Raw genomic sequence first — 16,710 nt, 5'->3', positions numbered from 1 at the left:
TGTTAGAGCGAGTCCAGAGGAGGCCACAAAGATGATCTGACAGATGGAGCACCTCCCATATGAGGACAGGCTGAGAGAGTTGGGGTTGTTCAGAGTAGAGAAGAGAAGAGAAGGCTCCAGGAGACCTTATAACAGCCTGCCAGTACAGGGGCTACAGGAAAGCTGGGGAGAGGCTCTTTACTGGGGAGTGCAGGGATAGGACAAAGGGTACCAGTTTTAATCTGAAAAGGGAGATTTAGATAAGTTATTAGGAAGAAGTTATTCACTGTCAGGGTGGTGAGGCACTGACACAGGCTGCCTAGAGAAGTTGTGGATGCTCCATTCCTGGAGGTGTTGGAGACTAGGCTGTATGAGGCTTTGAGCAACCTGACGCAGTGGAAGGTTTCCCTGTCTATGGCAGGGGTGTTGGAACTGGATGACATTTGAGGTCCCTTCCAACTCAAACCATTCCATAATTCTGTGATTCATTGATTCTGTGATTAAAAGAGTCTCAGTGGGAAAATGGGTAACAAACCAAGCAAAAGTCAACAGTCATAAACATAACACAACATAGCTGGGATGGAGAAGAAATACAGGCTACCCAGATATTTCACTGGGTTAAAAATTAAAGAAATGGATCTGGAGAGAAATAGTGCTGAGCCAGCACAGATGCACAGAGTGATCCTTTTCCATTCCCTGGCCTTAACAGGGACAGCTCCCACATTGAACACAGCTGTCAAAAGGCAAAGCTACTATGATATAAATGGAACAACACAGTAATACAATTAGGATAGCGGTACTCTAAGGATCTGAAGGAAGGTCTAGTTGTGTATAATGCACGAGATCCATCACTTTGCTGCTAGAGGCTCGCACTGAGTTCAGAATGGCTCATTTCAGGGTGAAAAGAATGGTCAGGAGACTCTATGGAGACTCATAGGAAAATCTATGGACAGACTAGGATTGCTACCTCAGATAAAGCAGAGGAACATGTGCACCAGAGAAGCAGGTTCTGGAAGAAAGATATGGGTATTGAGAACACTCAAGTGGGAAAACAACCAAATCAGAGAACTCACATTCGTCTACAGAGCACAAATGCAAGATGACATGAGATCAAGATCAGAGCTTCTGCTGAACCAGAAAACTGGGTTTAAATGCACATTCCAGCTAATGGATGCTCCTTACTGTCCAAGAGCCCTCAAGCTGCCTCTGCTTCCTCACATCCTTTCGCACCCTCTTATGGAAATTATTCTCTGGCATACTTTTCCCAGAACACCAGATGGTCCTAGTCATCATTACCAGCACTGTCATCCTCCTTGATTTTTCAGCAACATCCAGAGGCTATCAGCAGACACTTCCTTTTCTTTGTTGCAGAGCAAGCTGTTATCCTGCAACTCAAGGTCTTGGCTGAGGTCAGGGGCTCACTAGGGCCCCTGAGGTCAGAGGCATTTCCTCATAGCTTGGGCACTCTGTCTAAACTGAACGGAGCACAGCCATCTGCACAAAGACCATACAATCATGGAATCATCTGGGTTGTAAGGGACCTTAAAAGATCATCCAGTTCCAACTCCCCTGCCATGGGCATGGACACCTTCCACTACATCAGGTTACTCAAAGCCTCACCCAGCCTGGCCTTGAGCACCTCCAGGAATGAGGCATTCACAACTTCTCTGGGCAACCTGTGACAGTGCCTCATTGCCCTCAGGGTGAAAAATTCTTCCTAATCTCTAATCTAAATCTCCCCTCTTTCAGTTTAAAACCTTCCCCCTTGTCCTATCCCTGCACTCCCTGATAAACAGCCCCTCCTTAGTTTTCCTGTAGGCCCCATTTAGGCATATACCACTCAGGAAAATAACAAATAACGAAACTGATAAACAAAAAGTTGAATAACAGAAGGGAAGTCTAAATAATCATGAGCCACATGCTCATGCTAAACGTCACTGCTGTGGGAATATTCTCTTCTCAACCTATTTACTACCTTCCACCAGTCCATTTATTTTTAAGAGTAGGATACAGGCTGACAACATCGGCAGGATTCATTCTACCTAAATGCACAAGCCTACAAGTGAGCTGGATGTCTAGGTTTCCATTACAGTCTCTGGAGTCAAATGAACAACTCATAGAATCATTAAGGTTGGAAAAGACCTCTAAGATCAGCCAGTCCAGCTGTCAGCCCAACAGCACCGCCATGCCTACTAAACCATGTCCTAAACTGTCACATCTAAATGGGTTTTGAACACTTCCAGGGATGTTCCTCCATCCCTTCCCTGGGCAGCCTCTTCCGATGCTTCACCGCTCTTTCAGTAAAAAGATTCTTCCTAATATCTAGACTAAACCTCCCCTGGTGCAACTTGAGGCCATTTCCTCTCATCCTATCTCTTGTTATTTGGGAGATCAGCACTCACCTCACTACAATCTCCTTTCAGGGAACTGTAGGGAGCGATCACGTCTTCCCTCACCCTTCTCTTCTCCAAGCTAAACAATCTCAGTTCCCTCAGCTGCTCCTCATAAGATTTGTTCTCCAGACCCTTCACCAGCTCTGTTGCCCTAATTCATCTCATCAAACACAGGTATCTATTTTGACTTTTATACAGACAACCAAAATTAAGTAAGCCGCATCTCAGTCATGATTTCAGTCCTTCCAGCAACCCACTAATGGCCACACCACCATACAGCTCATTGCAGTGCTTCTTCCATATTCTAAGAGGTTCCATGCCACATTAGTCCTTTGGAATAAACTGTTACCAAAAAAAACCCTCTACTTGACCCCACAGTGGGGCAGTCTACAATTATGTGGTTCCAGAAATTCCCCAAACTGGACCGTCCTCAGGATTACCAAAACAAAACGTCCATGTCCTGAAGGGGGAAGCCGCTTCCAAAAGCCCCTGGGGATTTATCAGTAGTTACACAGGACATAGATGGCTCCCTGTAAAGTGTCCTTTAAATATCCTGAAATATAAAACTGAAAGAGGGGAGATTTAGATGAGATCTTAGGAAGAAATGTTTTTCTATGAGGGCAGTGAGGCACTGGCACAGGTTGCCCAGAGAAGTCATGGATGCCCCATGCCTGGAGGTGTTGGAGGCCAGGATGGATGGGGCTTTGAGCAACCTGATGCAGCTGAAGGTGTCCCCACCCATGGCAGAGGGTATTGGAACTGGATGGGCTTTAAGGTCCCTTCCAATCCAAACCATTCCATGATTCTATGATTTTCGATTTGTCCTGAAAAGACTCTTGCAGCACAATCCTCCAGAGCCCATTAATAGAAGATAAACAACACACAGTCTTCCCACTAAGCACAAATCAGTACTCACAGAGGGATTGTCCAAAAAATCAAAGCAACACCCCCAACCAAAAATAACCTTCAATTACAAATGTAATCTATTTTTTCAGCAAGTGTATAAGACACCGCTGCTCAAAACAAAGTCTGCCTTCCAAGGATATTATATAAAGACTAGACCTTCCCAGGAAAATATTCCAGGCATGAGTTGTACAGTCTCAGAACTGGTGGCAAGGTCAGGAATGAGAATATGAGCTCTGATCCAGAGCAAAAGACCAAATTGAGAGCCAGGGTCAAGACTATCACCCACAAGCTTCAAATATTGACAAGCTCATACAGTGACTACCGTGACTGTTGTTTAGGAGCACTTGGGTAGTCAAGCCTGCAACTCTTGCAGCCCAACTCAGTGGGCTACTTGGTCCTGAAATGGCCAGCAGGTCTCCTCTGACTTTACAACAGGTGAGGAAGAGTGGATCTATGTTCACCAAACTCTCAGAGTTCACTCAGCTGGGTTAGGAAGACTGGAGTTCTACCGATCTCAACGGAAAACTACCTTCTATAAAACACGCATGAACTGAGAAGCCAACCAAGGAGAATCAACATTCTAAATCACCTGAAGCCACATTCTAAATCACCTGAAGACCTGCCAAAGCCCATTTAAAGCAATTAGGCACACCGTGAGACCAAAACGGCCCCCAAGACCAACAAAACACCTCCCTTGTCCCAAGTTCCCTCTTGGGAACTTGGCCATAAATGGCCTTTGTCACCAAGATAAGGTGAAGACACCACAAAAGGTTGTGTGGATTGCAGAAAAGTTCCCAAAATAAACAGAAGAAGGACAAGTGTAATCAAAACTTTAGTTCAAGAACCTCTGAAACCTGGAAGAAACCAAAGCATGAACTGCACCTGAAAAACAGTATACACATCTTCAAGAGTCAACACTGGTATTCAAAACTCAGTGCAGGAGCTGCTGACACTGTCTTGCTAATAAGACTCAGTTGTGAATCCCCAATAAAAAAATGTTTAGGTGAAGTAAAGAGATACATCCATTCAGCCTTAACCTCTATACCTAGTTCAAACCAAGTAGAATGTTTTACTTTGTTCCCTGCACTGAACAAAGCAGTTCACGTCATTCACAGCTCATGTGCATCAAGTTACCCTTTGAGGTCTCAGCAAAAAATAGATTCATAGAAAAGTTTGGGTGGGAAGGGACCTTAAAGGTCATCCAGTTCCAACCCCCTGACACAGACAGGGACACCTTCCACTGGATCAGGGTGCCTAAAGCCTCATCCAGCCTGGCCTCCAACACCTCTAGGGGTGTGGCATCCACAACCTCTCTGGGCAACTTGTACCAGTGTCTCACCACACTCACAGCAGGTAATTTCTTCCCAAGATCTCATCTAAATCTTCTCTCTTTCAGCTTAAAACCGTTCCCCTTCATCCTGTCTCTGTACTCCCTGACAAGGAGCCCCTCCCCAGCTTTCCTGTAGCCCCTGTGCTAGAAGGCTACCATAAGGTCTCCCCAGAGCTGCCTTTTCTCTAGCGTGAACAACTCAAATTCTCTCTCAACCTGTCCTCATATGGGAGGTGCTCCAGCCCTCTGATCATCTTTCTGGTCTCCTCTGGACTCGCTCTAACAGATCCATGTCCTTCCTGTGCTGAGGACTTCACAACTGAACACAGGACTCCAGGTGAGGTCTCACAAGAGCAGAGTAGAGGGGCAAAATCCTGTCCCTCACCCTGCTCATCGCACTGCTTTGGATGCAGCCTGGGACACAGTTGGCTTTCTGGGCTGCAAGCACCCAAGGCTGGCTCACGTTGAGCTTCTCATCCACCAGCACTCCTAAGTCCTTCTCCTTAAGGCTGCTCTCAATCCATTCTCTGCCCAGCCTGTATTCACTCTTGGGATTGCTCCGACCCAGATGCAGGACCTTGCACTTGGCCCTGTTGAACTTCATGAGGTTCCAGTAAAAAACCCCAAAATCACATGGTTCCAGCACTGTGCAAATTTCATCCAGTCAAAGCATCAAAAATACTGGCAAGTAAAGAATGATGCCAGGGTTGGATGAGGCTTCAAGCTATATGATCCAGGGGAAGGTGTCCTGCCCACGGCATGGGGATTGGAAGTGAACGATCTTTAAGGTCCCCTCCAACCCAAAACATTCTGTGATTCTGTGATGGCTCAAAAATTTTGATAAAAAGCATAAGCACTCCCAATCCATGCCCTTTTCCAAAAATAAGAACAAAAATATCATTGCTGTCAGACGGCCAAACTTTACTGAGTTGGAGCGACAGGAAAATGAACTACCAACAGGCTAACTGCAGAGAACCCACATCTTCATTTGTCAAAACCCTGTCAGCCGGCATACGGGAGAAGATGAGGAAAGGTATTCAAGGAATACATTACACTGATCTAAAATTAGCAATCAGCTCAATACTGGAAGTACGCCAGCACTATGAACTACAAAGTTCAAGCAGATGCCCAGCCAGAGACAGTCACAATGGGAGGACAAATTACACAAAAAGCCTTCTGGCAGCTAAACCCCAGCATCACATAAATATGCCACACACCTGCTTGAGCAGGATCCATCGCTCACAGCAAAACTTGGACTGTCCAACTTGCATGCTATGGGTGAGGTTCAGAATGGTCTAGGATTAAGAAAAAGATCTTACAACCAATGTTACAGCTGTATGCTCACTTTTAAGCTACGCTCTCTTTTTCATCTGTCACTTGATTATATGCTCTCCATTTCCCTGGACCAACAGAGGTATTTTTATGTGTTTTCCAGATTACTTTGAAACCCATAAGTGAAAGTTCTGACTGTTCGCCCATCAACATCAAGCACAGCAAGGGGACAGCACAGAAGTCATGCCTAAAGGCTGTGCACCTCTAGGAGTAAGAAATTATGCTTATAGAATCATAGAATGGTTTGGGTTGGAAGGGACCTTGAAGATCATCCAGTTCCAACCCCACTGGCACGGGCAGGGACACGTCCCACTGGATCAGGTTGGAGTTATGTTTTTAAGCTGAAAGAGTGGAGATTTTGATGAGGTATTATGAAGAAGTTATTCACTGTGAGCGTGGTGAGGCAGTGGCACAAGTTGCCCAGAGAGGTCGTGGATACCCCCTCTCTGGAAGTGTTCAAGACCAGGTTGGATGGGGCTTCGAGCAACCTGATCCACCGGAAAGCATCCCTGCCCATCGCAGAGTGGGGCTGGAACTGGACGACCTTTAAGGTCCCTTCCAACGAAAACCATTTCATGATTCTGTGATTCCTTTGTGCAGGGAGGGTCAGATAAAAGCTGCAAGTAGTATTTTCTGAGACGTCCATAAGCACAGAGCCTGTTTCCAGTCCCATACATCAGTTAACCTACACACGTATCATCCTGCCAAAACAAGTATACATGCTGTAGACCAGAGTGCAAGAGCACAGCAAGACTTCAGCTGTGCCAGAAAGCTTTGGGAGGGGGATAGGGGCTGTCTCCATTTTGGTATCTAATCACAGAGAAAATTGAGATTCTCCATCTGCTCTCAGGAAGCATGGAGAATGAAGAGCAGTTTGAATTGCTTAAATATAAATAGGCTGTTCAGGGATGGGCCAGAAAAGCTGACGAGAACAGAAGCAAAGTACTAGGATGAATAGAGTCAGTAGATGGGGGAGTTCAGAACAGGAATGGAATGAACAAGGTGGAATCATCCAGGGCAACAAAGAGAAACAGGCATGAGGCAAGGCTAACGAAAGCATAATATGCTGTCTGAAGCAGGCTGCTGAAAATAATCTATCCACAGCCTGGAACTGAAGTGAGTTCAGAGCCCTGAGTCGCTTTAGTCCTCGTCTCTTCATAGCCCACTGCAAAACTCACAGGGCAGCTGCACAGAGAAACAACTCAGTGCTACTACTACAAATCACTTGTGCTTCAAACTAGCAAGGCTGCTGCTGCGAGTTTAATGATTCAGACACTACTGGGAATCCAAGTTAGAAACCATGGCACACATAGGATTTAGTTTTCTTTTTTCAGCTTTCTTAAAAGCAAATCTTTTAAATCCAGAAAGCAAAAACTCTCAGAGAAGATGTACAAGAATCATATGCTACATTCCAAGAATTATACAGAAGTTTCAAGAATTTAAAGAAGTATAAAAGTCCATGATCTTTTCACGTCTTACATTCAAGTTTATTTAACTGAGGTGATAACACAAGGCTACTTCCCCCCACCCCCAGAGACCTCACTTTGCGACTAAATAGAAAGCCTTATATACATAAAAGCACTCGCATCCTCTGAACAAATCTGGTGAGAATGAAACACATGTCTAAGGATGGGCCCTGTGTCTCTACCACAGCATTCTTGCATGATTCTGGTCAAACTGCTGATGTCTCTGCTCACAAGCCATCATCAATCACATGCTGGGCGCCTAAGGCAAGACAGCCAGGTCCAGTCTATAGAAGCGATGAGCATGCCTAGATGCACATGATGTCTAGCAGAGTTGTGCTTTAGTTATAAATATTAAGTGGTCTGTAAAAAAAAAATAAAAAATAAAGACCTAACTACATATGAAACTATCTGTAAAAGCAAGCTCATAGTTCTCTCTTGTTTCACCTGGTAAAAGCACGAATATATATATCTGACACAGATACTACAGGAACAAGGAACAAAGAGCTGAGTTTAAGTGGCAAACTCATGCCATGAATTTAAATGGACAGTGAGAACTACAGCCATACAACTAACACAATAGAAAAGACTGCTAAATCAGTGTACCCCATCCAGCTTGCACAACAGATGAGACAGTTGTCCCACAAAGAACTCAAACTCTTAACATGCGATAGTATAATTTTAAAAAGTATTCTAATAAATTTACATAGAAGTTGTACCAATAAGCTAATGATGGAATTTCTGACTTTGGAAGTGGCTGAAATTCCAACTTTCAACATTTGCTTTTGAATTGTTTTACTGTAATGCAATTTATTTAGAATCATAGCATAGTTTGGGTTGGAAGGGACCATTAAAAGGTCCAGTCCCATCCAGGCCAACCCCTGGCAATGAGCAGGGACATCTTCAAAGAGATCATGTTCCTCAGAGCCCCATCCAACCTGACCTTGAATGTTTCCAGGGATGGGGCCTCTACCACCTCTCTGGGCAACCTGTGGCAGTGTTTCACCAGCCTCATCATAAAAAATGTATTCCTTATGTCCATTATAAATCTCCCTTCTTTCATCTTAAAGCCATTATCCCTCGTCCTATCCCTGCACTCCCAGATCAAGAGCCCCTCCCCAGCTTTCCTGTAGCCCCTTTAAGTACTGGAAGGCTGCTATGAGGTCTCCCTAGAGTCTTCTCCAGGCTGAACAGCCCCAAAGCTCTCAAGTCTTTCCTCACAGGAGAGGGTTACATCACTCTGGTGATTATTTTTATGGCTCTCCTCTGGACTCACTCCAACAGGTCCACATCCTTCCTGTGCTGAGGGCTCCAGAACTGAATGCAGGACTTCAGGTGAGGTTTCAAGAGAGTGAAGTAGATGGGACAGAATCCCTTCCCTCTACGTCACACTGCTTTGGATGCAGCCCAGGATACGGTTGGCTTTCTGAGCTGCGAGCACACATTGTTGGCTCATGCCCAGTTTTTCATCCACCAGTACCCCCAATTCCTTCTCGGTAGGGCTGTTCTCAATCCATTCATCCCCTAGCCTGTATTGATACTAAGGATTGCCCTAACCCAGGCGCAGGACACCTTTATAGGCATGCCTGTAGTATTCTTTGCCACTGTGACTTGAAAGCTAAGTTTCCTACTAGAACATGACTCAGTCTGCTGCAACAGTTTAAGACTACCTAAACATTCTTGGCAGGTTTAGTCTTCTAAAAATACCAGACAGTGTTAAACCCACTAGAGCAATATTAACCATCTTCTTGCAGTATCTTACCTACATGTCAAACCACTCCACTATAGCTTGCCAGAGCCTGGGATTAGTCAGACAAGTTTCTATACTGCTACACGAGGAGGAGATCTGTTTGGACCACCAAAGAAAGCACAAAGCCAGAGCTACTCACCACTTTCCAGCGATCTTTGACCACATAATTGGCCGGAAGAATGTCGACCTGTTCCCCTCCTCCACTCATGTTTGGTTCGTCCTTGATGACTGCTGCTAGGCACTGCATTTGCCAGCCAGAGAGTATTTTAGTAGCTCCCAATTTAAATGAGCCATTTATCTGGGGAAAAAAGGGACGGGAGGAAGGAATGACAAAATTAATACAGGTCATGGCAGAAGTACATGCTACATTTCCATAGGCTTTGCTTATGCCTAAATCAGAACCGGTTTCTTTGGAAAGAAGGCAAACTCACCTTGCAAACACCTGCGCTCACTCCATGCATAAATTCAGCAGACGAAACCATGCTTCAAGTCAGCAGCACAAACCAAAAGGATGCCAATTACCAGCTCTACCATGCAGGAGTCCATGGGCCTGACAGCCAACAACTCAAAGATAATCCAATGCCAAATGCTGCAAGAGCTGTCATTGTTACCAGGCAAAAAGGTCTTGCTTTAACAGAGCAGCTGCTACACAAGCAGTTTTTATGGCTTTCGTTGGATGACATCCAACACAAATCAGAAAGGTCTGTCAGGTATTGCGTTCAATAAGCCTAAAAGCATCTGAGTAGGGTAGAAGGGCCTTTACAGAGCCAGGCTTACAGACAGTGTGATGAACAGCCAAGCAAAGAAGACGGGGAGAGTTAGAAAGGGACTCAGCCATGTATAAATTAGTCCTTATTGCATATACTCAGTGCTAAAAATTAGAATACAGAGAGATATCATGTCCCTATGGTGTTTGCATGCCTTTTCCCCCTGATTTTACAGGGAGCTCCAGAGAGCCTAGGCTGCAATTAGTTTTGTTTTGAGGTCTTTTCATTATAATTCATCTGCAAAAATGAATTTCAGATACACATTAACTCCATTTTCCTGGAAGAAAATGCATTGAAACGGCACTATTAAAAGATCTTCCTAATGCATTTCGGCTCTTCCTGTAAGATATTTTTCTGGCTTTAGAGGTAGGCCAGTTCTTTTATTAAGCATGGATCTTTCATTAAGCTTTCTTGGCAGTTCTATCGTCCTTCCTCCAGAATATAAAATATTTTCCTTCCTAAAAACTAGTATTACTGTAGCACTCAAACTGCAGTCTTAAATAAGATTAACAACACACATATCAAATTAGAAAAAAGGGCCAGAGATGGTTATTCAACTATCTCACTTCTTCAGGCCCCTAAAAAGGATAAAATAAGTCACCAGCGAATTATGAGCTCAAGTACAGAAAAGAGCTCATTCCCGAGCAATAAAAGGGCTGAGAAGGAAGGATAGGAAGTGACCAGCACATAATGTGCACAGGGAAGCAGCAGGCAGATGTATGTCAAAAGTGCAAGACATAGAGGATGATCAAACAAAACCAGAACAAAAGATCTCAAAGAGATCTTCACAAAAGAAGATTTCATTCTAGATAGAGAAGATAAGTACATGGAAAAAAAAAAAAAGGAGCAGACGACTAATGCAATAAGAGGGCTGCTGGGAAATGTTCATAAAATCCAATATCTGCTAGAGTACAATCGAAATGAAAGAGGAGTACTGGGAAGAAACTGTATAATAAAGAAATTCAGAAGAAAGGGGCTGCAAAATGCTCCGAATTCTCAAAGAAAGACTCCTGCATCTGTATGGGGTAGCAGCCCTTTCATTCGGCAGGTACTGAATTAATGGAAAGCTCTCCGATGAGAACGAACACACTGTGTTTAGCAGCACAACATTTGTACTGCTTCTTCCTTCCTAACGAGCAAGTCTAACGCCATCCCTGGGCTCCTTTATGCTCACCAGAACATCTGAACTGACCATCCCTGAGCTACCAGTGAGCTCTGTGTGTGCTGTGCATCCAGCCTCCTGGCACATCAGTGCAGAACGCACAAGAGAGGCAATCCAGGCAAAAATCTCTTCTAAGGCTTCTGTTATTCAAAGGAATTAATTTAATTATAGACTGTCCCAAACCCTCAGCATTACAAAACCATAAAGACCGCAGTATTGAGTTACAGGTACAGAGGCAGGTATCCCCATCCTACTCTTTAGAGTCTGTTGGCATCCCTCCTTGCAGACAAGTACAGCACAATGCAGACTCTGGATTGCAGTGGACACAAAGGCAGCTCAGGATCTGGGATATCGGGTGGTGGAAGTAACAGAGACAGAGAGAAAAAAGTCCAGGAGTTTTCCAGGGAAAGTCAGCCATGCACTATTTTTCATGTTGAAGCAAAAAACCTAAAAAGTCTGGTACAGGATATAAGCATTAGTGATGCATACGCATAATCAAATTTCAGTCTAGTGACCAGTGGTAGAAAATAATCCCAGGGCATGAGACAGAGCGTGAAAGTCTATTGAGCACTCAAAGCCAGGCAAGGTAGAAATGCTTTCCCTGCTGCACTATTCCACTTTCATCTATCAATGTTCTAATGCACGCGTACAAAGATAATATGTTGGACTGGATGGTCTTCAAGGTCCTTTCCAACCTTAATGATTCTATGTTTATTTTTTAAAGGAGTCACATAAATCTTCACCGGCTGTGAAACAGAACAAAATCCTCCTGAGCACTACCGTGAAGAGCTGCCATTTGGCAACACAGAATTACAGAACTAAGTTCACAGACATGTTTTGGTATAGCCAGAGTGATGCAGCCAAACCAAAAAGCCAATTTAATTACAGTTTGAGAAAAATTTCAAGCTGTTTTAGATCAGAAGCAGCACAAAACAATGTTAATATATTAAAAAATGAGGCAGTACTAATACTGTGGAACTGTGCTATGGACCAAGGGTTTTTCTCAGTAACACCAAAGCAGTGCCTGCACCCATGGCAAGACGTAACACGCATTAACCTAGATCTCCAGAAGTGTCACAAAGAAAGAGCAAAAGAAGGGATGAAGTTACCTTTGGGCAAAAAAAATAAGAACATTTAAATGATGCTTTTAACTTATGCATGATTGTAATTCTTTCCAAATCAATAAAACATAGCGTAAATACTGTTTGACTCTATCAAAGCTTGCAGCCAGCTGGATCTGCTGTGTAGGGAGGCAGCAAAGGATGGTCAGTGCAGGAGAGGTAATGCACGAACTGTCACTTCCCCAACCTACCGCAGAGAACATCATTTCTGCATGTTAAATGTTAAGTGGTGTTAAGAGGAGCTGGAGGAGAGATGGAAAGATTATCTCTCTCCAGCTCCAGTGAGCTGTTCCTGATTCAAACAGTGAACAAACATATGAACTTCGATAGATTTGCATCACTTTTAGCTTTAAAATGTGCAGATTGTAGAAACACACAATTGATAAGACTGAGAAGACAAGAACTTTCAGCTGGTCTTTTCCTGTAGGAAACTCACAGAATGTCAAGGAATGATTGGGTTCCTGTCCTGTGAAGACAGGCAAGAGAGCTGGGCAATTCTAAGATGCTGTAATACTGGCTTTCTAGAAACAGCAAGTAAAACAGAAATGAAAACAGCTGTGAGAAGGAGACAATGACAGCAGGACGAAATCCCATCTCTTGGCCAACCTCAGCAAGAAGATTCATAGAATGGTTTGGGTTGGAAGGGACATTAAAGATCACCTAGTTCCAACCATATTGCTATCTCTTCCAGCCCACACTGGAGAATCTTTATAGCTTTATAAATTTAGTCTTAGCCTTTAAAAAAAGACATAATTTAAAAAAACATGCTTAAACAGGCTAATAAGCCCTGTTACATATTCTGATGCACTGCTCTGCTAGCTGTTCCTTCTGTTTGGCATCAAGACAGTTCCAGTCAATAGCACTCACGGGTAAATGGTCCCATTTTTAAGGCAGCTTACAAAAATCTGATGCACTATAGCAGCAATCATTTAGCCAACATGAAAAATCAAGACTTGGCAGAGAAGCAAGACTGGGATAGGCACAGTAACAGGAGGAAAGCCTGCAAGAATTTCAGTGCAAGGCCTGATGTTGCAGTAAGTGAGGCAGTCTTACATCAAAGGCATCTGCCTTGTTCACGCGTGTGTTCATCACGAGACAAACTAGACCAAGCACAAGTAACTTCATACAGGTTGTTAAGCTGAAGAGCTCTTCGCTGCAGATGCTAAAAGCTTAAATAGAATTTGTCAAGTCACTTTTTTAATCACTACTACAGCTAAACAGTTACATACAAATATTCCATCTTTAGCCTAGAAAGTCTTCAACCGACAAATCACTGAAGGTGGAAGAACATTGTCCAGAGTAATTTTATATGCTTTCTTTGCTCTTTTCTCTACCCTAGACATCCACTCTTGGCGAGTTTAGGACTGGATACTGGCCTAGATAGCCCTGTCATATCGCTCAGTATGGCCAGACTTGTGTTTTTATCAGCTACTTTCAGAGGAACAAGTGTATATATAATACAAATGTCTCCTTTACCCCTTCAAGGAGGTCAGAGAGCAGAGAATAAAGATTCAATAAAAGTCTCATATACACAGCCCAGTTACCCATCTTACAATGTCCTCTTTCATGCAAACAACATTTTACACAGTTTTATTGGAAACAAATATTTCCTAATTTTATATGATCATAGCACTTTTAAAATTAAACTTACAAATATGGAGCATTCCCTGTGGAAATTCCTAACATATAAATAAGATTTTTTCTATGTTAGCTTACTTCAGTCTCAATACACTGTAGTAGCAGTGGTCAAAATACAGCCAAACTCAAACAAACATCAGGCTGAAAACTAAGACACATGGTGGTTATTAAAGAGCAGAACAAAGCTATGGAGGTCTGTCTCACCATCTCACTAAAGGTCCTGGATAATCTTAAGTGTCTTAATCTCACTGCGGAGGAACTGCAATATCCCACTTTATTTCAGGACACATCCTCACCTCTGGAAGCCTACAAATTAGAACAATTAGAACAAGTGAAGTTTATTTATATTGCTATAGCCAGTGACTCTCTTTACTTGGTCAAATTCCCCACCATGAAATCAGGATCCACCTTAAGGGCAGATCCCAATGGTGTTTTAGAAAGCTGATGCCAACTACAGCTTTTTAGATAAGACAAAGCTGGACATCTGCAAAACCAAAAGTAATTCCAATAAATTGCAGCCTAGAAATCAGATCCATCTTCCTGTCCCATACTTGCATGGGAGTAACAAACAATAAAGAGGTGTAAACAGAATCGAAACATAATTTAGCTATTCCCAACATGAACTTCACTGGCATTAAACCAAAATGAAACAGGTGGGGAAGAGAATACAAGTACACTTGAGAGTGCTTGGAAATGAGAAAGAAAAACAGTGGAGCTTCCAAATGCAATTGAGCAGCAGAACCGGGTCTCAGTTAACGGCAGCATCAACTCTACGCACTCAGCATCACTCACTGTTTTATAAACGTCATCTGCTTCCAATACCAATTATAAAAATGAAATCCCTGATATTAAACCACCCAACCCCTCCTTACATCTTTGTATAAATAAGTTATACCATGCACAAGCATCCTGTTATTAGGGCAGAAATGCATATGATAAGTTGATCAAAAAAAAAAATACAGTGTCCTGGACTAACATCCCTTCAGTCCGGGAACACATCGTACCTCCTGCTGAACTTGAAACAGCAATTAAAACCAAGTCACACGCTGTTAGGGTAGGTCTGACAGCAGGAGCTCGAAAGGTTCTGAATTGTTCCTTGAAGACACATATCTTGCTTCATTGCCTGCCTCTGCAGTAGCAAACTCAGCTCAGAGAGCAGGCTCAGCTCCTAGCAGCTGCCGCTTAAAGTCCCCTCTGTCACATATTCTTCTCCTAGGCATGCAAGGGCATCAGCCTTAGAGATGCTGGATTTGCTATTCACAGCATTTCGTTTCTGTAAAAAACAAAACATCTAAAGGTGAGGTTGTGAGATACTGGGACTGTTTTTTACCTTGGAAGGGTTTATGGCCATTAAGGACTGATCTAGCTACGACCGGGAGAATAAAAATTACTCAAAAAAGCAAAACAAACAAAAAAAAACAGCTCCAAAAAAAGCTGCAATCGAGACAGACAGGTTTGGATTTCCTGCTAACACCAGGCTGCACTGAACAGAACACACATAAATATATTAAATAGGATAACAGATGCACCCTGACAGTATTATTCTGGCTACCTGGCGGCACAGTCAACTGAATGCATTATTGTCTGTGCAGTGACTTACAAGTGAAAGCAAACGACCTAAGCATGACAAACCAACCCCCAAACCCATAATTTGACACTGCCAGTGTCTGAATTCATACACTTTACAGAGCAGCCAGTGATCCCCGCACCAAACCCACCTACCTACAGGGAGAATCAGCATGGTTAATTATGACAACAAATCATTAGGAATACACATCAGGTAAGCACATATGCCCCACCGGAAGTTTATGTGATCCTAATCCTCTTCAGCTGCATCCTAATTTTCTCCAACTACATCTCAGCAGCAAAGCTAAAAAAAACGGGGAGCAGGAGAGGAGAGGAAAGTCTATTCCTTTCCACCAATCTCCCTGACGGAGTTGTTCCAATTTTTGATCCAAGCAGAAAATTAAATCCAACACCAGGGAATCCCTTTAATATCATAACCATCTTAACCTCTACTAATCGAACAGGCAAACAATATGGTCTGGTTACAATAACCATGTAACTGCAGCTTAAGTGTATATACCTGCAAAGTCAATACAGATCACTTCTTGCAAAACTAGAGTAGTCTGCTAGTAGCCAAACAAATATAGAATGGTTTGGGATGGAAAGAATCTTAAAGATCATGCAAGTTTCAACCCCCTGCCATGGGCAGGGACACCTTCTACAGAATCATGTTGCTCAAAGCTTCATCCAACCTGGCCTTGAACACCTCCAGGGATGGGGCATCCACAACTTCCCTGGGCAACCTGTGCCAGTGCCTCACCACCCTCACAGGAAAAATATTTCTTCCTAAGATCTCATCTAAATCTCCCCCCTTTCAGCGTAAAACCATTCCCCCTCTTCCTATCTCTGCACTCCCTGATAAAGAGCCCCTCCCCAGCTTTCCTGTGGCTCCTTTCAGTACTGGAAGGTCTCCCTGGAGCCTTCTCTTCTCCAGGCTGAACAACTCTCTCAGCCTGTCCTCATATGGGAGATGCTCCAGCCCTCAGATGATATCTAGGGCCTCCTCTGGACTCACTCTAACAGTGCTGAGGACTCCAGAATTGAATACAGGATGCCAGGTGAGCTCTCTCAAGAGCTGTGTAAAGGGTCAGAATCCCGTCCCTCTCTCTGATGGTTCCACTGCTTTGGATGCATCCTAGGATACAGTTAGATTTTCTGGCAGCCTGAGATCAATCATTTTAAAACTCCATTCCAGGGAAAACAGTGCTCATCTTATCCATCAAAATCATTTCATTGTAGATGCAGTCACCATAATTATCAAGGTATAAATAAACTTGTCAAAAAGCTATTCAGAGGTAACATT

At 43.4% G+C, this 16,710-nt stretch overlaps 1 protein-coding gene across 5 annotated transcripts in view; it reads right to left on the bottom strand.

Moving 5' to 3' along the window:
- The window catches only part of TTBK1 (tau tubulin kinase 1), a 116,044-nt gene that overhangs the window by 87,201 nt on the left and 12,133 nt on the right, over positions 1-16,710 (bottom strand). Inside the window, exons 1-3 of one of the 5 annotated variants that reach the window (XM_054061894.1) lie at positions 14,846-14,985; positions 14,046-14,147; positions 9,293-9,451 (exon numbers count right to left, since the gene is read on the bottom strand). In XM_054061894.1, the coding sequence (XP_053917869.1) occupies positions 9,293-9,451; positions 14,046-14,048 (162 nt within the window). In that variant the 5' untranslated portion in view covers positions 14,049-14,147; positions 14,846-14,985. Of the gene's footprint in view, positions 1-9,292; positions 9,452-9,584; positions 9,651-13,256; positions 13,350-14,045; positions 14,148-14,845; positions 14,986-16,710 lie in introns of those variants that run through there. The other 4 variants (XM_054061896.1, XM_054061891.1, XM_054061893.1 and 1 more) reach the window with 4 other exon arrangements.

The sequence above is a fragment of the Cuculus canorus genome, chromosome 3, assembly GCF_017976375.1.
Source record: "Cuculus canorus isolate bCucCan1 chromosome 3, bCucCan1.pri, whole genome shotgun sequence".
Lineage (NCBI taxonomy): Eukaryota > Metazoa > Chordata > Aves > Cuculiformes > Cuculidae > Cuculus > Cuculus canorus.
The sequence above is the reverse complement of the archived record's forward strand: the minus strand, read 5'-3'. Positions and strand labels throughout refer to the sequence as shown.